The 26,973-nt window shown below is 37.7% G+C and overlaps 1 protein-coding gene across 1 annotated transcript in view; it reads left to right on the top strand.

Moving 5' to 3' along the window:
• The window catches only part of Ncor1 (nuclear receptor corepressor 1), a 168,843-nt gene that overhangs the window by 42,752 nt on the left and 99,118 nt on the right, over positions 1-26,973 (top strand). Inside the window, exons 5-11 of the mRNA XM_013016349.1 lie at positions 6,996-7,178; positions 11,533-11,646; positions 16,838-16,894; positions 18,142-18,194; positions 20,532-20,598; positions 24,178-24,350; positions 26,400-26,490. Coding sequence (XP_012871803.1) covers positions 6,996-7,178; positions 11,533-11,646; positions 16,838-16,894; positions 18,142-18,194; positions 20,532-20,598; positions 24,178-24,350; positions 26,400-26,490 — 738 coding nt within the window. The remainder of the gene's footprint in view (positions 1-6,995; positions 7,179-11,532; positions 11,647-16,837; positions 16,895-18,141; positions 18,195-20,531; positions 20,599-24,177; positions 24,351-26,399; positions 26,491-26,973) is intronic.

The following is a 26,973-nucleotide window of genomic DNA, read 5'->3' as shown; positions in this document are numbered from 1 at the left end:
CCTTCAGCTCTTCAGCTCAAGGCGAGCGCTCTACCACTTGAGCTACAGTGCCACTTCCGGTTTTCTGGTGGTTTATTGGAGATAGGAGTCTCACAGTCTTTCCTGCCCGGGCTGGCTTTGAACCATGATCCTCAGATCTCAGCCTCCTGAGTAGCTAGGATTACAGGCGTGAGCCACCAGTGCCCAGCTATTTGTCAAACATTTTGTACTGACTTTCTGTGGTCAGAGGTATGTAAGAGTACCTGTTTTTGTCAAATTTAGATTGAACTTTATAGAGGTTCCTCTAGTTTAGTAATAATTTATTAACTTGTTATATGGGAGAAGGCACATTTTCGGTAAGGTTTATCTATAATTTTTATGTAGAAAAATTGTTCCTAATTTATGTAAGTATTTTAGAAAATTTAGAAACCATGCCAAGTTCAGTAGCTTAATTGGTTTAAGGCTTGTCTGGACATTAAAAGTGGTTCTTTTTGCGGTGGGGAGTCTGGTCGTGGGGCCTGAACTTTTGGCCTGGGCGCTGTCCCTCAGCTCTTCAGCTCAAGGCTAGCGCTCTACCACTTGAGCCACAGCACCACTTCTGGCTTTTTTCTTATTTGCGGAGGAATCGAACCCAGGGCTCCATGCATGCAAGGCAAGCTCTCTACCACTGAGCCACCTTCCCAGCCCCATAAAAGTTCTTTTTTATCTTTAAGCAGTTGTACAAGGGAGGTGCTGTCTAACATAGTAGTTAATAAATGCAATGCATCTTGATCAGTGTCACCCCCTTCTGGACATAAAAGTTTTTAAGACTCCTCCTCAACCAACAGCTGGTCATTATTACATATACCTGTTATAACAGCTCTAGAGGAAACACAGTAGGAGAATCACAACCCAGACTATTGGTCAGCCTAGGCTAGCCCATGCATGAAGTGAGAGCCTACCTTGAAAATAACCAAAAAAAAAGGGGATGGTGTTTGAAGGTGTGGAGTGCTTTCCTAGCAAGCTTGAGGTAAATTCAATTCTTTATATTGTCCAAATAATAAAAAAAGTTATAGAGGAGAAATGTTATCTATAATTCAGTCCTTTACCTATAATTCTTTTTTCTTTTTGCCAGTGCTGGGGCTTGAACTCTAGGCCTGGGCACTGAACTTGAGCTTCTTTTGCTCAAGGCTAGCACTCTACCACTTGAGCCACAGCTCCACTTCTGGCTTTTTCTGTGTATGTGGTACTGAGGAATCGAACCCAGGGCTTCATGCATGCTAGACAAGCATTCTACCACTAAGCCACATTCCTAGCCCTTTACCTATAACTCTAACATCTATAGTTCCATAGCTTGTTTGAGGTTTTTTTGATAAAAGTATGTGCATATTTCCTTATATGATTTGATATATGTATACAAGATGGAATGATTAAGTCAAGCTAACATATCATCCTTTCAATAGTTGACCATTTTTTGTGGCAAAAATATTTAAAATTTCAGCAATATTTAACTTTATAATGCATTATTAAATATAATGCTTATACTTTACCATCACAATTAACTACTAGTATTACTATATTTTGTGTGGTTTTGAATAGTGTTTATTATGAATTTATGGGAGTCCTTTTAAGATTAAACCATTTTTCTCCTTGTGCTTGTCATTATCTTTTGTGAAATATATCTGTGTTACACTTTTGTTGCTGTGTTTATCTTTCAGGTTTTTTTTGTTTGTTTTGTTTTTCGGCTGGTCCAGAGGTTTGAATTTAGGGCTATTCAGGGTGCTATCCCTGTGCTTTCGTGTTCAAGGCTAGTGTTCTACCACGTGAGCCATAGCTCTTTTTGACTTTGGGAGGTTAATTGGAGATAAGAATCTCATGGAGTTTACTGTCTAGGCTGAATTTGAGGTTTGAGCCTCAGATCTGAGCCTCCTGAGTAGCTAGGATTACAGGCATGAGCCAGTAGGGCCCTGTACAGTTGTCATTTTTGTGTGGTACTATGATTTAAACAGTGCCTTATATAGTTGCTAGGTAGTTGTACTCCTAAGCCATGCCTCTAGCCCAGTTGTCTATTTTGCTTCCAAATTAGGAAGTCCCAAATGCTTTAATAGGAACTGAATAAATACTTGTTTTTGAAAGAATAAGCTAGTTAAAAAAACTTGTAATAGTAAAGTATTAATGTCTTTGTATATGTGTAAATGTGGTGGTAGGGGTCTTGTACAAGCTGGTGTAGTGCTCTATCCCTGAACTACTTCCTCACCCCCTTAACCTTACTAACATAATTCTTTTCTTTAATTTTTAATAACACAAAATTAAAAATTTTGATATTAAATCTCTTTCCCATAAAATTTATATGTTCAGCCGGGCACCAGAGGCTCACGCCTGTAATCCTAGCTGCTCAGGAGGCTGAGACCTGTGCCAGCCAGGGCACAAAAGTCAGTGAGGCTCTTATCTCCAATAAACCACTAGAAAATTGGAAGTGGTTCTGTGGCTCAAGTGGTAGAGCGCTTGCCTTGAGCTGAAGAGCTGAGGAACAGTGCTCAAGTTCTAAATTCAAGCCCCAGGACCAACAAAACAAAACAAAAAAATTTATATGTTTACCAATTGCCGTTTGTACTAATATAAATTAGTACATCTCCTGAGTTTTGAAAAGATAGCAAATACGTTTGTAATTATTTCCAAATAGTTCAGCCAAAAAGAAGTGTGTGTATATACAAAGAAGGAAAGATAAAATCTATGTGACAGCAAGCAAGTATTTATTACAGTATTTTCCCAACAATATAAGATTTTGAGCCGGGTGCTGGTGGCTCATGTCTGGAATCCTAGCTACTCAGGAGGCTGAGATCTGAGGATCACAGTTCAAAGCCAGCCCGGGAAGGAGAGACTGTGAGACTCCTATCTCCAATAAACCACCAGAAAACCGGAAGTGACACTGTAGCTCAAGTGGTATAGCACTAGCCTTGAGCTGAAGAGCTGAGGGACAGCGCCCAGGCCCAGAGTTCAAGCCCCACAACTGACCAAAAAAAGAAAAAAAGATTTTGAAATCATGAGTTGGATGAGGACAAGTTCTTATGATAAACTAGGAGTTAACTAAACTATTGAAGATTTTGAGGCACACTTCACCATGTAAAATGGAGTTTGAAAAAAATATTTCACTAAAAGAAAAATTCAGCTAGGTCTTGGTTCCTCATGCCTGTATTCTGAACTACTAATGAGGCTAAAGATCTTGGTTTGAAACCAGTTTGGAAGAAAAGTCCATGAGATTCTTTGCTAGTTATTTTAGTCAGGCCTAGGGCTTGAACTCATGGCCTAGACTCTGTTCTTAGCTTTTTCATTCAATGATAGTGCTCTATCACTTCAGCCACAGCTCCGTATCTGACTTTTTGATGGTTAATTGGAAATAAGAGTCTCACAGACTTTCCTGCCTGGGCTGGCTTTAAACTGTAGTCCTCAGATCTCAGCCTCCTGAGCAGCTAGGATTACAGGTGTAAGCCACCAGCAGCTGCTCCATGAGGCTTCATATCTCCATTTAACCAGCAAAAAGCTGATTCAGGAGGTGTGACTTAATTGTTTTGTGTGTAGTTTAAAAAGCCCACTCTTATATTCTGTTCAACACTGTTTGTTTACATGTATACTGAGGTTTTGGTTTAGTGTTAAGTAATAACAATAAATACTTGTTTTAGGGTTCATTTGGTATTTTATATATAAGTACAAATTTATTTGGTCATTTGTCAAACATGTAGGTTGTTTATAAGTATATTGTTGTGAGATACAATATTTTGGCTAGTTTTTTTGATACATAATTTTAATCTCTTAAGTTAAATACTTGCTAATATAATTAGTAATAGGTCAGAGTTTATACTGTGTGTGTGTGTGTGTGTGTGTATGCGCGCACGTGCGTGCGTTATGAATGCGCGGCCCCCTGGTACTGGGCTTGAATTTAGGGCCTGACTGGCTCTTTTACCCAAGGATAGTGCTCTACCACTTCAGCCACAGCTCAATTTCTGACTTTTTGATGGATAATTGGAGATAAGATTCCCATAGGCTTTCTTGCCAGGGCTGGCTTTGAACAATGGATTCTCAAATCTCAGCCTCCCAAGTACTAGAATTACAGGTGTGAGCCACTGGTGCCCGGCAAGGTGACACATTTTTAAGGCTTACTGTGACCATTTCTAGATTGCCTGGAAAAAGAGTATAAGAAATTCTTTTTCCAGTAGTGGTTAAAGGTTTCTGCTTTTCTGTCCTTGCTGATATCTTTTTCTTAGTAAAAAAAGCGCCTCTATTCATTTGATAAAATTGTTTTTAACTTGGACTTACTTTATTAGTAAAATTTATAACATTTTTGAGTTATTCATCTTGATTGTTACGTGAATATGTTTAGATATTGTTTGCTTTTTGTTGGATTGTTTTTTGAGTTTTTTGATTTATATTTTGTTAGTGGTTTTCTTCACAATTTGTTTCTTAAATTTGTTATTCCCATTTGGATACTTAGGGCATTATATTTTTAATTTGATCAGTGCTTTTGTTAAAAAAGTATTTTTCATTGTATTGAGGTTTGAGTTCAGGGCCTCATTTTTTCACTCAGCTTTTCCCAGGAAGAAACAAAGACCCAAACAGAGGAAATTGGAGCAACAGAGGCTGGAGGTCTGCCCCAAGCTGCCGTGACTTAGCAGTAACTCAGGACCCAAACAAAAAAAATTTTTTTCAGAGTCCTTGGGAACAAATTGTCATATACAAAAGCCTTCACAATATATGAATGTCTATGAAAGTTAATTTAGTGGTTATTTTTGCAAGTATTAGTTGATTTAGTGGATTTAGAAATTGTTTTGCCTTTCATGGTGATGTTTGCCTGTTGAAAAGATACATTTTTCACTGTATTTTTGTTTATTAAATTGATCTGTACACCTTAAATCTCATTTGTTTGTTTTACCAGCCTCAAATGCACAGCCCTTAGTGCTCACTTGGCTTTTTTAGCACACTGCAGGCCTTGTAGTATTTGAGCCAGGCTTTGAGTTCTAGATTTTTTTCTGGAAGAATCTTTTAGATATATCTCCCTAGGCTTTCTCCAAATCTCAGCCCCCTGAGCAGTTATGATTATAGGTGAACCACCAGCACTTGGCTCCAAATCCAATTTTTTATTTCAAATATATGTAATTTTTATTCTGGAAGCCAGTAACTTAAAAGAATTTACATTTTAAGTCTTGGGTTCAAGCCGGGCGCCAGTGGCTCACGCCTGTAATCCTAACTACTCAGGAGGCTGAGATCTGTGGATCATTGTTCAAAGCCAGCCCAGGCAGGAAAGTTAAGACTCTTATCTCCAATAAACCACTCAGAAAACCAGAAGTGGCGCTGTAGCTCAAGTGGTAGAGTGCTCACCTTGAGTTGAAGAGCTGAGGGACAGTGCCTAGGCCCAGAGTTCAAGGCTTTCAGACTAGGCTAAATGCAAATTCTGGAAGTCTGTTACAGTTTCTTTGTCACATCACTAATGCTTTATAGTTATATAACTATAATCTTGTCCCAGAAGTCCTTTAATATTTAATCTGCCTGCTGTTATAGGATATAAAGCTTTTAGCAATATGCATGTTATATTTTAGCTGAAATATTTGCACCAAAGTAATTTTTTAAAAATTTTATTTTATTTTATTTGTGAACATACTGTACAGAGGGGTTACAATTACATGGGCAGGATAATGCGTACATTTCTTACCAAGCATTGCATCCTCCTCCTTTGTGTACCAAAGTAAGAACAGCTATGTGTTCCTATGTGCATTCTTGGTTCAGAATTACTGTTTTTTCACAGCTAATATTTAATACCTTTTGTAATTAATTAACCTATTTTATAATATATAATCCTAATATCCATCTTCATTCTAAGATTATCATAGCCTAAAGGAAATTAGTGCCTTTGTCTAAAATTTATGTGCTATAAGCTTAGCCTGGAAATAGTGTCTGTGTGCTGCATAGTAGATTTAAAAAATTAAAAAAATTGTTATTATAAGAGTGTACAGAGGGGTTATAGTTGTGTAAGTCAGATAAAGAGTACATTTCTTTTTGTATACTTTCATCTTGGATAGTAGATTCTGAGTGCAGAGATATTCATCATATTGCATATCACTCCTGAGGTTTGGTTGAATGGTTTGAAGGTGTGTGTGTGTGTCTGTGTCTGTGTGTGTGTCTGTGTGTCTGTGTGTGTGTCTGTGTGTCTGTGTGTGTGTCTGTGTGTGTGTCTGTGTGTCTGTGTGTGTGTCTGTGTGTGTGGTGGGAGGATGGATTTTTGCTAAAGGGATATTATATGTGCTATACTAGCCTGAATTGTCTTTTATGAAGGTAGCTCAGAGATTGTAGCAGCAGAATCTTAGGTCATTCCTGTGATTTCTGTGCCTAGTATTGGTCCTTGAAAATACTGAAAAATTTTGTTTTTCTTGTTTTGGTTGTTATTTCAGGGCCTCACAAGCTATGATGGGCTTTATCACTGAGCTACCTCCCGTGCCCTGCAAACTTTGGCCATATCATAGCTGCTAATTTGGGTCTACCTAAAAAATTTTATGTAGAATATCAGTATTTTCTAGCCTACTTGATGAAACCAAAAGAGCCATTGCAGTTAAATGGCTGAGAACTTGTTATCTTTCTGTTATGACTGCACTATTATTTTTCTCCAGAAATTCTCTGTAGTGTATTGTTACGTTAAAGACTGGTCAACCATTTGGCTGGATTAGACACTGTAATTTTTAGGGTCTTCAAATAGTGAATGATATACCTAAACTGTGAGAATGCAGGAGATGTATATAATGTGTTTGTATGTTAGTATAAAAATTGCTAATAAAAACTACTATTAGAGAAATAGTGTACATGATTCTCTAAGCTTAGGACTTCACACGTGCTCACCTGGAATTCTACCATTTGGTCTATACCTCCAATGCTTCTTTTGTGTTTGAAAATTTACTTTTTCAGTTAATACTTTATCTCTGACATTGGTTGGTAGTGAGAAATAAATGGGTGTCCTCAGTTTTTTGTTCTTTTTTTTTTTTCTTTCTTTAAAGGATCCAGCATTTGGAGGAAAACATGATGCTCCCTCTTCTCCAATTGCTGGGCAACCATGTGCAGATGATCAAAATGCTTCACCTTCAAAGCTTTCAAAGGAAGAGTTAATACAGAGTATGGATCGTGTTGATCGAGAAATTGCAAAAGTAGAACAGCAGATCCTTAAACTGAAAAAGAAACAAGTAGGTGTTTTTCTATTTAGCATATTCTACAATGTGTCTCTCCAGTGAAGTTAGTTTTATCCATTTTTCCTGGTATATTGTCCGATTATATGATCTTTAACTGTACTAGATGACCCCCAGTTTGCTTAGGTTGTAGTACAGTTTATGTTCCACTGGCAGCATTTATATCTGCCAGCTTATGCATATCTTTATTGTTTTGTCTTTTTCATTTGAATATGAAATAGTTCTTAATGTGTTTTAATTTGCCTTTGCTTGATTAAGAGTGAGGTTCAGTTTAATTTTTTTCCATTTTGATTTATTTTCACTTCTTAGGTATATTATTTAAGTCTTCTTTCATATTGTTTCCTAAACTTTACTGTCAGTATGTATAGAGTATATATTGTCTAATTTTTGGCTTGTCATTTAATTTTTTTAAGCAGCCTTTTTGAGGGAAGAATTCTAGCTAAAAAAGAATTCAAAGAATTCAAAACAATAACAAATTCAAAGCTAAAAAAATTATTTTTTAAGAGATGGGGGTCTCATATTGCTGAAGTTGGCTTTGAATTCCTGTCTCAGTTCCTACTTAGCTCAGAGTACATTCTGTTATGTTTGGCTCAACAGCGGATTATTTAAAACATTGAGATATATTCATAGATGATAGTGTTTAGCCTTTCAGAATGTACAATTAAGTGTATTTTGTATTAGATATATTCATGTAGATAGATTCTATCATTACTAGTTCTGGAACATATTTTTCAAAATGAAACTTTACATCTGTTAGTCTTTTTTTTTTTTTTTAATCTGTTAGTCTTTTTTAAAAAAAATCTTCGCCATGATTTGCCTATTGTTGACATTTCAGATCAATAGAATCCTCTTCTGACCTTACCATGTTTGGCTTCATTTATTTGGCATGTTATCAAGGTTCATCCACATTGTATCTTGAATCATTTCTTCTTTAAATTTTTATTTATCAGTTAGTTGATGGGCATTGGGTTATATCTTTCAATTATTTTGATAATGCTGTTCTGATATTCATGTACTTCGTTGTGCGGAATTTCTTTTTCAAAATCTTCTTAGATGTATATCTTTTTTTATTGAGGGGGGCGGTCTGGTCCTGAAGCCTGAACTCCGGGCCTGGCTGCTGTCCCTCAGCTCTTCAGCTCAAGGCTACCGCTCTACCACTTGAGCCACAGCGCCACTTCCAGCTTTTTTCTTTTTTCTTATGTGGTGCTGAGGAATGGACCCCAGGGCCTCATGCATGCAAGGCAAGCGCTCTACCACTGAGCCACCTTCCCAGCCCCACACCATGTTTTTTTGAGAAACAAAAGCAATCTTTTTCTTTATGCCCTGGCTGATTCTAACTATTACTGTTTTCTCTCCACTTCCTATGTAGTTGAGTGAGCTCCACAATGCCAACCTTTTTTCATGGCTGTAAGGGTGTATATATACATGTATGATTTTAGATCCTCATCAGATAATGACTTGAAGATGTCTTCTCATTCTGTATGTTGTCTTTCACTACCAGATAGTATGAAAAAGTTTTTAATTTTTTGGAGTCTAGTTTTTCTTTTAACACTTTGTGTATGTGTGTGTATGCACATGGTAGGGCTTGAATTCTGGGCCTGGTTGTTGTCCCTGAGCAATTCAGCTCAAGGTTAAGTGCTTTACCACTTTGAGCCACAGAGCCACTTCCAGTTTTCTGGTGATTAATTGGAGATAAGAGTCTCACAGACTTTCCTTTCTGGGCTGGCTTTGAACCGAGATCCTTAGATCTCAGCCTCCTGAGTAGCTAGAATTATAGGTGTGAGCCACTGGCTTAACACTTTTTCTTTTACACTTATATTTATGTATGGCATTGTACTGTATTATCTTACAAGTTGTATACTTATGCTCACAATATTTAATCCACTGGTAATTGATTTTTTTCATCTGCTTCAAGGTAGAGGTCATAATGTTTTATTTTTTTTTGGTTGCTGGTCTTAGGGCTCAAACTCAGGGCTTGGATTCTATCTCTGAGCTGTTTTTTGCTCCAGTCTAGTGCTGTACCACTTGAGCTACAGCTCTACTTGTGGCTTATTTTGGTAATTGATTGGGCATAGGAGTTGGATGACTTTTCCTGGTTGGGCTGGTCTTGAACTGCAATCCATAGATCTCAGCCTCTTCAGTAGTTATGGTTGCAGACATGAGCTACCAAAGCTTAGCTTCGTTTTTTTCCCTTGTATTGGTAGTTTATTAAAAAGACTATTCCTTCTTGTTCTGCAGTGTGACTATTACAGTTCATGTTTGCATCTGTAAGTGGATTGATTTCTGATCTTTGTGTTTGTATCTATTGATCTCTTTGTAGTATTCAGAAATTACTAGACATTTATAATAATTCTTTTCCAGTTTGATAAACCCACTTCCATAAGCATAATTTAGCTTTTTTTTCTTTTTCTTTTTTTTAATCCATTGTGAGGCCTGAACTCTGGGCTTGGGCACTGTCCCTCAGTTCTTCAGCTCAAGGCTAGTGTTCTACCACTTGAGCCACAGTACCACTTCTGGCTTTTCTGCTTATGTGGTACAGAGGAATCAAACCCAGGGCCTCATGCATGCAAGGCAAGCACTCTAGCACTGAGCCACCTTCGTAGCCTTAGCTTTTTTTTTTCCCCCCTCCTATACGGGTTCTGGGGCATGAACTCAGCCTGGGCTCAAAGCTAATGCACTACTACTTGGGTTACACCTTTACTTCAGCTTTTTGGTGTTTAATTGGGGAGAAGAGTCTCAAGAACTTTACTGTCTTGGCTGGCTTTCAACTTGGACTCAGCTTCCTAAGAACCTTGGATTGCAGGCATGAGCTGCTGGCATCCAGTGTAATTTAGCTATTTGAAAAATGTATATATTTCATATAATATTTAGGATCGTATTGTTTGATTTTCAAAAAATCTTGCTAGATTCCCCCCCCCCCCAATCCTGGGGCCTGAACTAGGGGCTTGGGCATTGTCCCTGAGCTTCTTTTGCTCAAGGCTAGTACTCTACACTTGAGCCATAGTATCATTTCCGGCTTTTTTCTGTTTATGTGGTACTGAGGGATCGAACCCAGGGTTTCATGGAAGCACTCTGTTACTGAGCTACATTCTCAGCCCTCTTTCTGGAATTTTATGGAGCTATGTAGAATTATAGAGACCATTTTTGAGGGAATGATATCTTTATGCTATCATGTTATCCAGTCTATGAATATGATGCCTCTATTTTAGAAAGTTTTTCATATTTTATTTTTTTGTTAATAATTTAATGCTTTGGTTAGACTTAGCCTTAGGCACTTCCTTTTTTATGCCATTGTTAATACTTTTTTTTTTTTTTTTGGTCGGGGCCTGAACTCTGGGCCTGGGCGCAGTCCCTCAGCATTTCAGCTCAAGGCTAGTGCTCTACCACTTGAGGCACAGCGCCACTTCTGGCTTTTTTCTGCTTATGTGGTGCTGAGGAATGGAACCCAGGGCCTCATGCATGTGAGGCAAGCACTTTACCACTGAGCCAACTTCCTAGCCCCCATTGTTAATACTTTTCTTTTTTTTGGGGGGGGGTCCGGTCGTGGGACCTGAATTCTGGGCCTGGGCGCTGCCCCTCAGCTTTTCAGCTCAAGGCTAGTGTTCTACCACTTGAGCCTACAGCGCCACTTCCGGCTTTTTTTTTCTTTTTGCTTATGTGGTGCTGAGGAATTGAAACCAGGGTCTCAGGCATGCAAGGCAAGCACTCTACCACTGAGCCACCTTCCCAGCCCCAAATTGTTAATACTTTTATTTATTTATTTATTTTTTGGGTCTGGTCATGGGGACTGAATTCTGGGCCTGGGCGCTGACCCTCAGCTCTTCAGTTCAAGGCTAGTGCTCTACCACTTGAGCCACAGTGCCACTTCCGGCTTTTTTTTTTGTTTATGTGGTGCTGAGGAATCGAACCCAGGGCCTCAGGCATGCAAGGCAAGCACTCTACCACTGAGCCACCTTCCCAGCCCCAGGGTCTTATTTTTAAAAGGCCAGAACATAAAAGTGTTTTTCCAATAACATCTAAAGGCCATTGTGATAGAGGTCCATAGGTAACTTCATTAAGTTTAGTTTCTCTTAATGTTTTGCTTTAAATTTGTCAAAATTTAAATACTAAAAATTATTTCCCTTTACCTTTATGTGTGTATATCTATTTTAGGTTGTTTTGTGTTTTTCTGTTATTAGTTACAATGAATGTTTTCCTTTGAGCTCTTGGTTCCCTGAGATTCTCATAGATTAAGTCATTCCCTTATAGAATCAGCAAGCAAAGTTTGGGACCCTGTGTTATCTCTAGCAGTTAATTACTGGTGGGTGGTGATGTGCCTAGATGTCTGACTCTTCTTTTCCGGGTCTCTTAGCAACAGCTTGAAGAAGAAGCAGCTAAACCTCCTGAGCCTGAGAAGCCTGTGTCCCCTCCTCCAGTGGAGCAGAAACACCGCAGTATTGTCCAAATTATTTATGATGAGAATCGGGTAAGCTTACTCTGTCTCTGTCAGCACAGGCTGTTAAACCCTCTTGACTACCTTTTCTGTTTCTAAACAAATTATAGTTATATTAAGACCTGATTTCCAATTTATGTTACATATTATACAAAAATTAAGAGTAGGACTTAAGTGATTTTACTATTAAATACTGATAAACAAGTTTGATGGCACGTAATATAAAACTTTCTATTTCTTCATAAGCATTTAATACCAAAGCCTAATAACTTTTCAATTCAGATAGGCCTTTGCATCTGGAAATGAACTTCATCATTATCGTCTTCTAATTATTATTTGTGCCTGGGCTATGGTTGGATTTTAGTGCATAAAGTTCAAGGTAGTCATTGAAGTTCAGTTAGGCTTTTAGTTAAATCAGTCTCTTCTTTTCATATTCTTAGTTAAAAATACTTATGGATTTAGGAAAATCTGGCCTCAATTTCAGGAATTATTTTAGTAACAGTTTCTGGCAGACCCTGGCTCAGAAACTACCAATTAAAGGGAAAACTGATTTCACCCCAATGTTAAGAAAACATTTTATCATATCTGATGGGCAGTGTGCTTCCAGAAGTCCTCAATAGGCTTTAAGTATTATGGGAGAGAATAGGCTTCTTACTTAAAGTTGATCAGCAGTAGCAAGTTGGGATTGTTTATTTTTTAGGGAGTTGACTTACCAGAGTTGATTTTTTTTTTTTTAACAAATCTGAAAGGTATTTGCCTGAAGAAAAGCAAATGTTGGTAGGGAATAACTTAGTGGTAGAGTATCTGCAAAGAGCCCAGTTATCTATTCCTAGGTCCCCGAGGGCGGGGTGGGGTTCGGGTGGGGCTAATAGGGGCAGGGTAAAGAAAAAAAAAAGCCACTGGTGGGAAAAGCCTGGATTCAGATATATGTATGTGGGTGTGTGTGTGTGTGTGTGTGTGTGTGTGTGTGTGTGTGTGTGTGTGTGTGTGTGTGTGGAGAGAGAGAGAGAGAGTGTGTGTGTAGGTAAATATATAATTAGGGTCATCAGATATATAATAGTTGTATTAAGTGCCATGGGCAGGTTAAAATATAGGCAATTAATAGTACCCTGGTTGGGCTCAAAATTGATCCAGTTTATTAAATAACTGGAATGATACAATGAAGATAAATCCAATGAAAGTAGAAGGCATTAAAGGACCTAAATGAGGACTGCCCCCTCATGTCATACCTTAAGGGAAGATATAGCCATGGGTAGATAGTTGCTCTTCTGCTTGGAACAACATAGAAATAAAAGGTTTTGTGTGAAATCTCTGATTGGCTTGAATTCAGGACTTTAAACGCTAGCTTGACTTTCTTGTTCATGTCTGACACACTTATACTTGAGCCATATCTCCAGTCTACAATTTTGCTGCTAAGAGATGGAATTTCACAGATTTTTCTGCCTAGGTTGAGGTTCTCCAGTTCTCAGCTTCCCTAGTAGCTAGGATTATAAGTATGTGCAGTGTATACCTGGTTCAAGATTTTACGTTTTATAAAAAGTATTTTGTTTTTTGAAGTATGAGGTAACAACTTGGATTTAGTGATACTTATTGATCGATTTATTTTATTTTACTTTACTTTATTTTATTTTATTTTTGTCGGTCATGGGCCTGAACTCTGGACCAGGGCACTGTCCCTTAGCTCTTCAGCTCAAGGCTGAAGTGGCTCTACCACTTGAGGCACAGTGCTACTTCTGGCTTTTTTCTGCTTATGTGGTGCTGAGGAATCAAACCCAGGGCCTCATGCATGCAAAGCAAGCACCCTACCACTGAGCCACCTTTCCAGACCTGATTGAATTTTTTAGGGAGCTAAGGAGGGATAGATAACTGAGGGCCTTGCATATGCTAGGTAGATAGTCTACCATTAAGCTATTCTCCCAACCACAATGAGCCTATGCTACAAAGATCAACAGTTCCTATACTAGTGAATTCTTTGGTTACCTTATTGAGATATGAAGACTGAAAACTATTGAACATGGTTTGATAGAGAAATTATTTATATAGTACCTTCATTAGATAGTGAAGTGTGTGTGTGTGTGTGCATACACACACACACATATATATATATATATCACATATATATATCACACACACACACATATAGTTTTTTTCTTTTTACATAGTACTGAGACTTGAATTACAGGTCCTTGCTTAGCCCTTGCTTAGCTTTTTTGCTTAAGGCAGGTGCTTCCAGTTCTGGCTTTTTTGCTGTCCAATTGGAGATAAGTGTTTTATGGACACTGCTGACCAGGCTGGCTTGGAACTGTAGCCCTCAGATCTCAGTCTCCTGAGTAGCTAGGATTATAAACATGAATGTTTCTTTTTTATTGTTCATTTTATAAAGAAAGGGAAAATGAAAATTGAAATCTTAGTCATAGAGTTACCTTTTTAAAAGTTACCTTTACAAAGTTGTATAAAGGGGTTTAAATTCAACATGTCTGTTTATGAGTAGAAAACTTCTTAATCAGAGTCACCCCTTTCACCATTCTTTCCTGTCAGTTACCTTCTTATAGTAGAAAGTCTTCTTTTTAAAGAAAGCTTTTTAGCTCAAAATAACTGTAAGAAAAGCATGAGCGAAAAAGATTCTTTTTTTCTGCTTTTATAAGTATACCCTGTTGTTACTCAATTGCTCCTGCTACACTTTTGCATTCCTAGAATGGTAGCTTGTTTCCTGGCTTGTAGGAAGATGAAGGCTCAGCTATGTCTACAGCATAGTTCTTTATTGCTTGCTTTGCAGTGCTCTTCCTTCCTTACTATGTTGCCTCTTAAATGTAAGGTCTCCACTGCTTGTTTAGCTTTTATTAATGACTAGCCTTATTTATTTCCATACCATTGACTGGAGAGAGGAGATAATGACAAAAGTACATAAGGAATTAAGCCCAGTGTGGCTTAAGTGGTAGCAGCCATTATCATTTGTATGTCTTTCTTTTATTTAGAAAGTTAGTAGGAGGAAGAAAACTGCCAAAAAGAGAATACTAATTTTAAAGTTGGCTCCCTGAGAGAAAAGTTGGCTTGGTTCCAATTTAAACTTCAGACTAAGTTTGTTTAGTCTTTAAACAGACTATTCTCCTGGACTATTTTTTTTTTCTCCTGGACTATTTTTTAGGTTTGGTTTTTTTTTTTATTTCTCTGCTCAGTTGTAGCCTTCAGAAATATTTGTAAGTGCTCTAATTTCATAATAATAATATGTACAGACATTGGTTGTTAGATTATAGTGGAGAAGTTTTTAGAAATACCTTTTTGTATTTTGATTGGATGATTTGCAAGAGAATGTGGCACCAGAGAAAAGGAAGAGGTTGATACAGAATATGTTTTGTGTCAACAGTCACTAGACACCCAGGCCAGGTGAATTGCCTGTTTTTCTCTGTCACTGAAAAATATCATTAAAAAAAAATTTTTTTTGTGGCAATCCTGAGGCTTGAACTCAGGGCCTGGGTGCCATCCCTGAACTTTTTTTTTTTTTAATTTTTTTATTGTAAAAATACCGTACAGAGCCATCCCTGAACTTTTTTGCACACAGCTGGTGCTCTACCACTTGAGTTATAGATCTACTTCCAGCTTTTTGGTTGTTCATTGCATATATAAGAGTCTCTTGGACATATCTGCCTGAGTTGGTTGGCTTTGAACTGTGTTCCTCAGATCTCAGCCTCCTAAGTAGCTAGTATTGGAAATGTGAGCCTCAAGTGTCTACCCATTAACTTTATTTAAAGTTTTCTTCTTACATAATTGCAGAATTTCCTTCTTTTAGTCTTTATTTTCTTTCTAACCTATCTTTGTCATTCCATATATCAAGCATTACTCCAAACAAAATCTTTTGATTATTCCTCAGTTGGTACAGAATAGCTAAAACTAGCTACCTGTCTACCCTTACCCTAAAGTTCCTTTCCTAGTGATATCCTACCAGAACAAATCTTTTTTTTTGTTTTGTTTTATTAAATTACTATTTTTAAATGGTTGTACAAAGGGATTTCAATTCAACAATTAGTTTATGAGTATAATGCATTTTGATCAATGTCACCTCTTCAGTTGAAGAACAGCTGTTCACCCTTCCCCCAAACTGGTTTTGAATGGTTCCATAATGGTTTTTAGTTCCTTTCCCCCACATTGTTGCCTTAGCCTTCAAACTGTTCATTGCTTTATCTTTTTTATCTGTGGGGCACATTCATTCTTCAAGACCCAGCTCAAATATCATTATCTTTGACACCCTTCACTGTTGATAGTGATTATGATTATATTGTTTATTATTTTCTTAATTTCTGGGAGGTACCTGGCACAGAGAACACATTCAAATTTGAAGAATTACTTAAATTTGTAGGCAATAAAAATTGTATAGCACAATTTTTGTATGTATTATTGTTTTGGTTTTTTTGTTGTTGTTGTTGGTGGTGGTGGTAGTTAAGATTGAACCCAAGGCTTTGTCACACTGTCTAAACTGAGCTTCATCCTTTGTCTGCCAGTTGATAGGTTAATTGGTTCCTATCCAGGAACTAATCATTATTTACTTTTGAAAAATGCATGGTAATTTTATAATTTAGTTTATTTTGTACTGAGTTGAATAAAATTAAGTCTTTGTTGTTCTGCAGTGTACTTGTAACTAGAAAGTAAGTTCATGATGAGCTGTAGTCAGATCACTCTCGTTTACCACAGTAAGACTGGCCACTTTATAGTATTTTGTTTTTAAATTTTTATTAAAGATAAGCATGACTTATGGGGGCTTTATTTCTAGTAGAAAATCTCTATTCTGTTTCTCTAGATTTTAATAACTGTTTAAGAACTTTCCAATTCTTTAGGCATTGTTCTTACTGCAGATATTAAGCTTTGATTAAATTTGGTAAGGAAAACTATTAAAATTACAAATGTATTATGCCTGAACTCTTGCTACTCAGGAGGCTGAGATCTGAGGATTGTGGCCCAAGCAGAAAAGTCTATGAGACTCTTTTCTCTAATTAACCAGAAAAAGCTGAAAAAGCTGAGGGATAGCACTCAGGCCCTGAGTTCAAGCCCCAGAATTGGCAGTAAAAATAAAAAAATTAGAACATGTTTCAGCCTGTTATATAAAAGAATAATATTGGAAATAAGGATGTTTAATTATAGATTAGTTGTAGATAAATATTTTTAAATAGGTAGTAATTCTTTCAGGTAATAGGTTTTAATTAAATAATATTAACAACATCTTTATCCATAGAAAAAAGCAGAAGAAGCTCATAAAATTTTTGAAGGTCTTGGCCCAAAAGTTGAATTGGTAAGTAAGAAATTTATTTTCTTGTTCGTAATTCCCCCCCCTTTTTTTTTTTTTTGCTGGTCGAGGAGCTTGAACTCTGGGCCTAGGCACTGTTCTGAGCTCTTCAGCTCAAGGCTAGCACTTGAGCCATAGCACCCACTTCCAGCTTTTTCTGTGTATGTGGTGCTGAGGAATCGAACCCAGGGCCTCATGCATGCAAGACAAGCACTCTACCACTGAGCCACCTTCCCAGCCCTATCCTCCCCACCTTTTTTATTGTTGGTCTGGGGCTTGAACTCTGGGCCTGGACGCTGTCCATGCACTCTTCAGCTCAAGGCGAGCACTCTACTGCTTGAGCCACAGCGCCACTTCTGGTTTTCTAGTGGTTTATTGGAGATCAGGGTCTCACGGACTTTTCTGCCTGGGCTGGCTTTGAACCATGATCCTCAGATCTCAGCTTCCTGAGTAGCTAGGATTGCAGGCATGAGCCACCGGCGCCCAGCCTAATGCCCCCTTTTTTTGGTATCAGTAGTAGCTTTTCTTGGGGTAAAATGGAATATGACTCCTTTATTTTGGGATGAGAAGGATGCATCTTGGGCAGACAAAGTTTGTGATAAAGTTTAATATAATAGCAAATGAATTTGGCTTATTTTTGCAGAAACATCCTGAGCGTGTGTTCATTGAGCTCGCACATGGAATCCTTTAAGATAAAAGGAAAAAATATTGATAGAAAATTCTTTATGCCATACTTTCAGAACAATGAATGTGTGATCTTTTCCTTTGAAATAAAATGAAATCTATGAGTAATCATACTCACTATAGGACATAGTGAGTTTGCAAACTTTCTTAGAGAAGTGGAAATTTTAGGAGATGGAATTATTCAGGAACCCCAGAAGTCTGAAGGTTTTGGCAGGGCATGTTATTATATTGAAGATCAGGTAGGACTAGGCTTAAAATGTTGATTTTAAGTGGGGCACTGGTGGCTCAGACCTGTAATTCTAGCTAAATAGGAGGTTGAGATGTAAGGAACACAATTTGAGGCCAACAGGCAGGAAAGTCCAGTTCATGAGACTTAATCTCCAGTTAGCCACCAGAAACTTGGAAGTGGAAACTGGAAGTGTGACTCAAGTGATAGAGCACTAGCCCTGACCAAAAAAGTTCAGGGACAGCACCCAGGCCCTAGACCAGCACACAAAAAAAGTTTATTGTATGTCTCTTCTTAGACATATGTATACCATTTTACACAGAATATGTGGTTTATTTTACAGCCACTCTATAACCAGCCATCAGACACCAAGGTTTACCATGAGAACATCAAGACGTAAGTATTTATCATCTTTGGAGTTCTTCTGTTAAAGACCATATATTCTATAAAGAGATCATTTTTATGTTATCTGCTGACATTATAACATAATGTAGATGTGTTTTAGATTTGTGTAATTTGCTGTCATTTTTTACTATATGTTATCTTCCTCTGGCTTCTTGGGGGTTGGGGTAACAGCTTTGAGTTTCCGAGGCCAAAAAGTGAAATAAATTATTGCATAAAACTAGCTGGTTTTATAATCTGCTAGTAAAAAAAGGTGGATACTTAAAATTGAAATGGCTTACCTTGAGGCTTGAATTTTTTGCCTCCTGTTTTGTCTTTTTTTCAGTGGAGTACCTGCAAGGCGCATGATGAAGTAAGATAATGAAGCTTTTTCATTTAAGACTAGTGATGACACCGTCCCCCACCAAGCCACATCTGCCATTGCAAAGTAGAAGTGCCACGGATCATTTTATCATTATTCAAAATCCTATTCTAGGGAAATCCCTTCCATGACTCTTTCTAATGACGGTATTTGTAGATCCTTCTGCCATTTAATGTCCTGGTGCCTTGGAAGGCTCAGTCACCTCATGTCGGTGAGGAGGCTGCTCCAGAATGTAGTTTGCTCAGCCTTACTCATCCTAGTACCAGGCCTTTATGGATGCAGATCTTGGAATAAGAAAATAAGTGAAAAGAAAACTTAATTTCTTGATCTGATTGAAGAGAGGAACCTAGATAGGTATCTTTTTTTTTTTTTTTAAGTATCGTACTTTAAGAACATTTTCGTTGAATTATTCTTACTTGGTGACAAATGTGATATTTCTATCTTACATGTTTTATTAATATAACTGATTAGTAATGAGCACATGGCTATATATATATTCTAAGAGTGTGTGCAATAGTTAACTACTTTGCAGAACTGGTGGCAAATATAATTTGCATGGTAGTGTGCATGAAAATCATTGAATTGGAATTTAAACTTTTGTTAAGTAAGTAGTTATAAACGTCACATATGAAGAATTTTTCTGTGAGATGCTACTCTGGTCTCAAGAATCATTAGGAATAGATTAGGCTAAAACTTGTAAAATATGTCTTGTTTAAGAATTGTTTTTAACTGTTTAAATCTTTTTTTTTTTTAAGAATAATAGATAAAACTTAGTTGGTTACTTTCAGTGACTTTTTTTTTTACCCCCATAAAGCTTTGGTTATGTTTGTGCTTTGTCTTTTCCCTCTTATAATTTGAAGAGCAGCTCTGTCCTTCATTTATTTCATGCTATCCACATTATGTATTTAGTGCTTGTCATACTGTCCTCAGGGTGGTACTGACTACTATGACTTCACTTAAATTCTTTTGAAGCATTTAAAATTACTTTTATTGTCATTTGCTTTAGTTTAGAACATAATTAGAATTAGAGAAAATTGAATATATGCTTTCACAATACGTTGTCTTTTGGAATATTTACTCAGCCGTGTGCATATATAGTAAGTCATTCTGTAGCTATATTCTTTAAATATCGTCATTTGCTTTGTATGAAATAGCAAATGTACCTTTTAATAATTCTTTTCATCTCTTGGTTACGTTACTCTTTTATATGGCCATCTCCTAATTGTCCATGCTTATTTGAGTATAGTCAGTGCCAATGTTAAGTCTTGAGTGACAGATGATTCAAAAGACTGCTTCTGTGTGCCTTGGCTTTCTATTTATATTTGAATAATAAGCTTGAAATCATTTGGAAGTCGGTGGGGTGTAAATATTTATATTTGAAACCTGCATGTCACTGTTTTTGAAGATCACAGTGCTTCCAATTAAAAAAATTTAAAATTGTTAAGCTATAGTAGAAATCTTCCTGTCATATGCCCTCCATTATTTCTTCGAGTGGGTTTGTAATAGAGGAAAATCTTATGTTTAAAGCAGAAATTGCTTCTCTCTAAATGTGTTGTTGTACATTATTTTTATAATAGAGAGGCCAGGGCCAGCTCCTTACTTGAGTAGGGAGGTACCTGTAAAACTTCTTTTCCCTTTACCTTCATTTCCTCTAAGTATCCATTGCTAGAGTTCTTAAAAAGAATAAGTGACTATATAATTTGAGAATAAAAATATGTTATAACTATGTATATTAATTAAAAGTTAGCTGTATTATCTTTGTGTAGAATGGGAAGATTTTTAGTCAATTATAATTATTGCAAAAATTATAGTCTTATTTTGCAGGTTGAAAAAATTAAGATTAACTTTGATTGCATCATAAATTCTTAAGTGATCTTTGCCTGTTTGCCAGTGTCTCTGGAAAAAAAAGTAACTGCAGCATTAAATTGGGCTTTTTCTTAATGTTATGCAACCATATTTTTCTCTTCTAGAAACCAGGTGATGAGGAAAAAACTCATTTTATTTTTTAAAAGAAGAAATCATGCAAGAAAACAAAGGGTGAGGTCCTATCCTTGTTAACTGCAATTTGTACAGCCTTCCCATTCATGCTCATTTAGGCATTCACTTTCCCATTAATTATTAGTCTTTGATTATATTGAGAACAAATGCTGATTTAAAAAGTGATGGTAAATGTGAATTGAATGTGAATCTGATACTAATAATATTTCAGTATCATATTTAATATTATAATCAAATTAACTTCATGAGTCATTTTTGTATGACATTTTCATCTAACTAAAATAAAGCAAATGGTGATTATTTAAAATAATATGAAGGATAGAGTGATTCTCTTACACCTCAATGTAGGTAAGTTATAGTCATGTCAATTAGAACTGGGTTAACTATGGTTCAGTTTTTTCAAATTCAAAGTTTCTCATTTAATTACATGACTTGCTAGCCAAAACTTTTGTGGTTATAATCACAGGATTTAAGTTACAGAAAATACATTGCCAATAAACTTATTTTCATAAAATGTTTATACTGATTTTACAGGGAAACTATTAATGTATTTAAATTCAGATGTTTAATAAATGAAGCTCTTAAACATTAAGTGTGAACTTTGTACCTTACAATGAATAATTGACAGCTTAATGAAACATAAAGCTCATTGGTTGCAAAATTACTGAAGTTATAATTTGCCAATCTAGTCCTTATTATTGTTCTTGAACTATTTGTTTTGCCAAGAACATACAAATATTAAGAAATGAGCTGACTTTTTAATGTTGTTGTTGGTCATAGGACTTGAACTCTAGGCCTGTGTGCTGTCCCTCAGCTCTTCAGCTCAAGGCTGGTGCTCTACCACTTGAGCCACAGTGCCACTTCCGATTTTCTGTTGGTTTATTGGAGATAAGAGTCTCATAGACTTTCCTGCCTGGGCTGGCTTTGAACTGTGATCCTTAGATCTCAGCTTCCTGAGTAGCTAGAATTACAGAAATGAGCCTCCGGCACCCAGCTTGATCTGGCTTTTTTGTCTATCAATTTGTTGAAATTGCTAAATTAGCTCTCTGGTGATATAAACACAGAAGCTTAGAGGTTTTCACAGTTTGGAGAGTAATTAAAAAATTTACATGTTAACTGATTTGTGTATTCTTTCTCATGTATTATTCTAGAAAGATGAGCAAGATAGCCATATGATTTAATAAATAGTAGGGAGGCAGGTACAGTAGTCTGTGGTCACACACATACAAGTAACTATGAGAACATGTAAAAGGTGACACCTCATGTGGATATGAATCAGGTAGGGATAACTCTGAAATTTGTATTAAGTAAAATGGGGTCTATTGTTGCAGGCTCAGAGCTGGCAGGACCTTAGGAGTTGAGCTAGGGAGAATGCTAGAGGAAGTGGGGTCTTGGCTTGTAGACTTTCCTGAGGGTCATGGAGGAGATTTTGGATCAATTCCTTGGAGTACCTTATAATTTTAAACTGAGGAGATAACAGTGTTTCAAGTTTGTATTTTAAGAATTTATATCTGGCCATAACATTAAGAATATATTGGAAGGTCTGGGACGATAGCTCAAGGGTACAATTCTTGCCTAACATGTATGAGGCCCTGAGTTTCATGCCCTGCTCTGCCCCCCGCCCCCCCCAAAAAAAAGCCATAAGCATAAGAGGTATTTAGGAAGTGGTGGATTTAATCTGGGTAAGTAGAATTGGCTTGAGGTATTAATAGAGATGGAGAAAAGGTGAATGATAAAAATGCATATGGAGTTGGAAAGAATATTTAGGACATGGGGACTTAATGGAGTGAGTATAAGGAAGAAATACTTCTCTAGTGCCTCTTCTTGAGAAAAGCAATGTTGGCCATTTTTTCCTGTGTCGTCCTTATTTTTCTCAGCCCATCTGTTAGATGTGTACGTAGTTCGGTGCTCATAATGGAAGATTATTCTCTGTTCTTTATTTAGAACATCGAGTAATAATTCACTTATTTATAAAAGCATTATTTTTTGTTTGTACAGAGAATTGAATTCAGAACCTAATGGTTTCCAGGCAGATACTCTACAACTTGAATCAAGTACCCAGCCTTTTTTTTTTTTAAACACTTATTCACACAGGGTCTAATGTTTATACCTAGACTAGCTTAGACCATGATACCCTATTTATACTTTCTGCATAGTAGGGATGACAGATATGGGCCACTGTACTCAGCCACTGGTTGTGGTGGTATTTTGTCTGGTCTAATCTTGAACCACAATCATCTTAATCTTTTCCACCTTAGTAACTGGGATTATAAATGTGAGCCACTGTGCCTTGCCCCAAATATTAGGTCTGTCTGTCTCTTTCTTTCTTTCTCTCTCCCTCCCTTCCTCCCTCCCTCCCTTCCTCCCTCCCTCCCTCCCTTCCTCCCTCCCTCCCTTCCTCCCTCCCTCCCTCCCTTCCTCCTTCCTTCCTCCTTCCTTCCTTCCTCCCTCCCTCCCTCCCTCCCTCCCTCCCTCCCTCCCTCCCTTCCTTCCTTCCTGTCGGTTGTGGGGCTTGAACTCTGGACCTGGGTGCTGTCCCTGAGCTCTTCAGCTCAAGGCGAGCACTCTAAAGCTACAGTGCCACTTCTGGTTTTCTGGTGGTTAATTGGAAATGAGTTTCATACTTTCCTGCCCGGGCTGGCTTTGATCTGTGATCCTCAGATCTAAGCCTCCTGAGTAGCTAGGATTACAGGCATGCGCCACCGCTGCACCCAGTGTGATTTAATATATTTACTGGTCTGCCTGCCTGCCTGCCTTCCTGCCTTCTCTCCCTCCCCCCTCCTCCCCTCCTTCCCCCTCCTCCTTCCCTCTCTCCCTCCCTTCCTTTTTTTTGTAGATTGTGGGGCTTGAACTCAGGGCCTGGGCACTGTCCCTGAGCCTCTTTGTATTCAAGACTAGCCCTGTACCAGCACCACTTCCAGATTTTGAGTGCTTAATTGGAGATAAGAGTCCCAGAGAGACTTTTCTGCCTGGACTGGCTTTGAGCTACAATTCTTAGATCCCAGCCTCCTGAGTAGCTAGGATTATAGGCATGAGCCACTGGCGCCTGGTTGGATTTCTTTGTATGATAAAACGTAATCAATTTCTGCCTTTATCTTTTCAAAAATGTCTATTGTATATAGTATTTATCCATAATAGCAAAATAGTAAAACTACCAGAACCTTCAACTCTAGAGGAATGGTTAAATGTTCATATTATCTCTTGACAGATTGGCTGGATCTCAACAAAATATTCTTATGGTTGGCTTTGGGTTATTGGTCATATTATAAATTGTATTGCTAATGTTGGTTTCTATTTTTTGACAATGAAGTCATGTAACCAGGAAAACAAAAGTATCAGTCAAACTGCTAGTAATAGTAGGTGTTTGATATATTAATTTGTATAGTTTAATGTTTACTAAAAAATTCCAGGCAAAGTATGCTCTATATTTTTGACATTAGGAAATGACTCCTTTTCTCTCTTGTTACATCAAGGACAACTTTTCATTCATAACTAATCATAGGCAAATGTACTTCTGACTTGACCTTAAAAAGAATTTATTTCAAAGTGTTAAGTTTATCAGAGTCACTTTTCAGAGTTTAGTTTAATTACTACTAACTTGCTATGGGTATTTAATAGGAACAAAAAATCTGCCAACGTTATGATCAGCTCATGGAGGCTTGGGAAAAAAAAGTGGACAGAATTGAGAATAATCCACGGAGGAAAGCTAAAGAAAGCAAAACAAGAGAGTACTATGAAAAGCAGTTTCCAGAAATTCGTAAACAAAGAGAACAGCAAGAAAGATTTCAGAGGTGAGTAGTTTTTTGTTTTCTTTGTGCCTGGGGGTAAGTGCTTTATCACTGAGGTAGGTACCATTTCCAGATGAGTTGAAGTTTAATTTGTTGTGATTTTTATTTCAAGTCAGTTTTCTCTTAATTTCTCTTGTTTCCTGATGTTAATCAGTAGGAATGTGCATAAATAACTTCCTGTGAATTTAAAACGTTATTACCAACCTATGAAGATTATATCTTAGTGAATTTAACATTATTATTTTTTTTTTTTTTTTTGGTCCGGTCGTGGGGCCTGAACTGGCCTGGGCGCTGTCCCTCAGCTCTTCAGCTCAAGGCTAGCGCTCTACCACTTGAGCCACAGTGCCACTTCCGGCTTTTTTCTTTTTTGCTTATGTGGTGCTGAGGAATCGAACCCAGGGCCTCTGGCATGCAAGGCATGTGCTCTACCACTGAGCCACCTTCCCAGCCCCTAACATTAATTTTTGTGCTTAACTGTTGTGGTTTTTTTTTTTGCCAGTTGTGGAGCCTGAACCCTGGGCCTGGGTGCTGTCCCTCAGCTCTTCAGCTCAAGGCTAGCGCTCTACCACTTGAGCCACAGCGCCACTTGCGGCTTTTTCTGCATATGTGGTGCTGAGGAATCGAACCCAGGGCCTCATGCATGCAAGGCAAGCACTCTACCACTGAGCCACCTTCCCAGCCCCCTTAACTGTTGTGTTTAATGTAATGAATATTTTGAAATTAATTCTTCAGCTCTTGAAATTATTACTGTGAACATGACAGTTGATAATATAATCAAACATTAAATTGGTTTCTAATTAAGAAATTCTAGCCAGGTGCTGGTGCCTGTAATCCTAGCTACTCAGGAGGCTGAGATCTGAGGATCACAGTTCAAAGCCAGCCTAGGCAGAAAAGTCTGTGAGACTCTTCAATAAACTACTCAGAAATAGTCAGAAGTGGCTCTAGTGAGTGAGCACAGAGAAGCTCAGGGACAGAGCCCAAACCCTGAGTTCAAGCTTAATAGGGACAGAGCCCAAACCCTGAGTTCAAGCTTAATAAGAAAGAAAGAAAATGAAAAAGAAATTCTTTGAATTGTTATCCTCAGATTTTAGCCGTCTGAATAGAAAGGATTATAGAAGTGGCCCTGCTGCTTGCTGTACTTTTAAAAGTTTAATTGACCTGTTGTTTAGAACACAGGCAAAACTGCTTCTTGAAAAGGAAGTGGCATCAGTAACTCATTTTTTCCCCAAGCTTCCTATATTTAGTTACACCATTTTTAACTTGAACATTTAACTTTTAAAATCTCCATCTTAGCATTTAAATAGTTAATAATGTAACTGGTAACTCAAGCATATTACTTGAATTTATTCAATAGTATTTTAGGAGGCAAGTGTAGCAGCTCATGCCTGTAATTCTTACTACTCCGGATGGGGAGAGAGATCAAGAGAGTTGTGTTTTGAGGCAACCTGGGGCAAAAAAGTGTGGAAGACTCAATCTCAGCCACTATGACCTAGGCATGTCTATTATCCCAGGTATGTAGGAAGCGTAAATAGGATCATGATCCAGGCTAACCTAGGTAAAAGGAGAGGCCCTGTTTGGGAAAACAACAAGAGCAATAAAGCTGGGGCATGGCTCAGGTGGTAGTAGTGTGTCTGTAGTTAGTGTAAGTCCCTGATTTTAAAATCCCAGTATTGGATCCATCCCCCAAAATAAAACTTTAGTTTTTTTTTCCCCCTGATTTTCAGTTGCTTAGAATCCCATTTTAAAAAGTAATCTATATGGGGCTGGGAAGGTGGCTCAGTGGTAGAACACTTGTCTTGCATGCCTGAGGCCCTGGGTTCCATTCCTCAGCACCACATAAGCAGAAAAAGCCAGAAGTGGTGCCGTGGCTCAAGTGGTAAAGTGCTAGCCTTGAGCTGAAGAGCTGAGGGGCAGCACCCAGGCCCAGAGTTCAGGCACAACAATCGGCAAAAGAAAAAAAAAATCCTGAAAAAAAAAGTAATTTCTATGAATTTAATTGATAATGGTTTCTTTCTAAAAGTTCTTTAATACTTATTTCTCCTTCATATTTAGAGTTGGCCAAAGGGGAGCTGGTCTTTCAGCCACCATTGCTAGGAGTGAGCATGAGATTTCTGAAATTATTGATGGTCTCTCTGAGCAGGAGGTAAGAAAATTAATCAATTCAACTTAGTTTATTACTTAAACATTTCAGCCCGTTAGCCTAGGTTAGTAAGCATTTCTTTGCATGTAAATGAGGGAACTCTGGGTGCTGGAATTTGGACTATTCTAAAGAGTATAGCTAACCATTAAAGGATTTTAAACAAGGCAGTAATGTGATCATATTGATATTTTACAAAGATGTGTTTGGACCACTGGGCAGCACTGGCTCGCACCTGTAATCCTAGCTACTCAGGAGGCTGAGATTTGAGGATCATGTTCAAAGCCAGCCCGGGCAGGAAAGTCTATGAGACTGTTTTCTCCAATAAACCACTAGAAACTTGAAGTGGCATTGTGGCACAAGCGGTAGAGCGCTGGCCTTGAGCTGAAGAGCTGAGGGACAGTGCCCAAGCCCAGAGTTCAGGCCCCACAACTGACCAAAAAAACATCTTTGGAAGCAAGGAAACCAATAAAAAGTTGAGGAGGAAGT

Source organism: Dipodomys ordii, unplaced genomic scaffold (assembly GCF_000151885.1).
Source record: "Dipodomys ordii isolate 6190 unplaced genomic scaffold, Dord_2.0 Scaffold31, whole genome shotgun sequence".
In the NCBI taxonomy this organism is placed as follows: domain Eukaryota; kingdom Metazoa; phylum Chordata; class Mammalia; order Rodentia; family Heteromyidae; genus Dipodomys; species Dipodomys ordii.
This window is presented reverse-complemented; position numbering and strand designations above follow the sequence as displayed.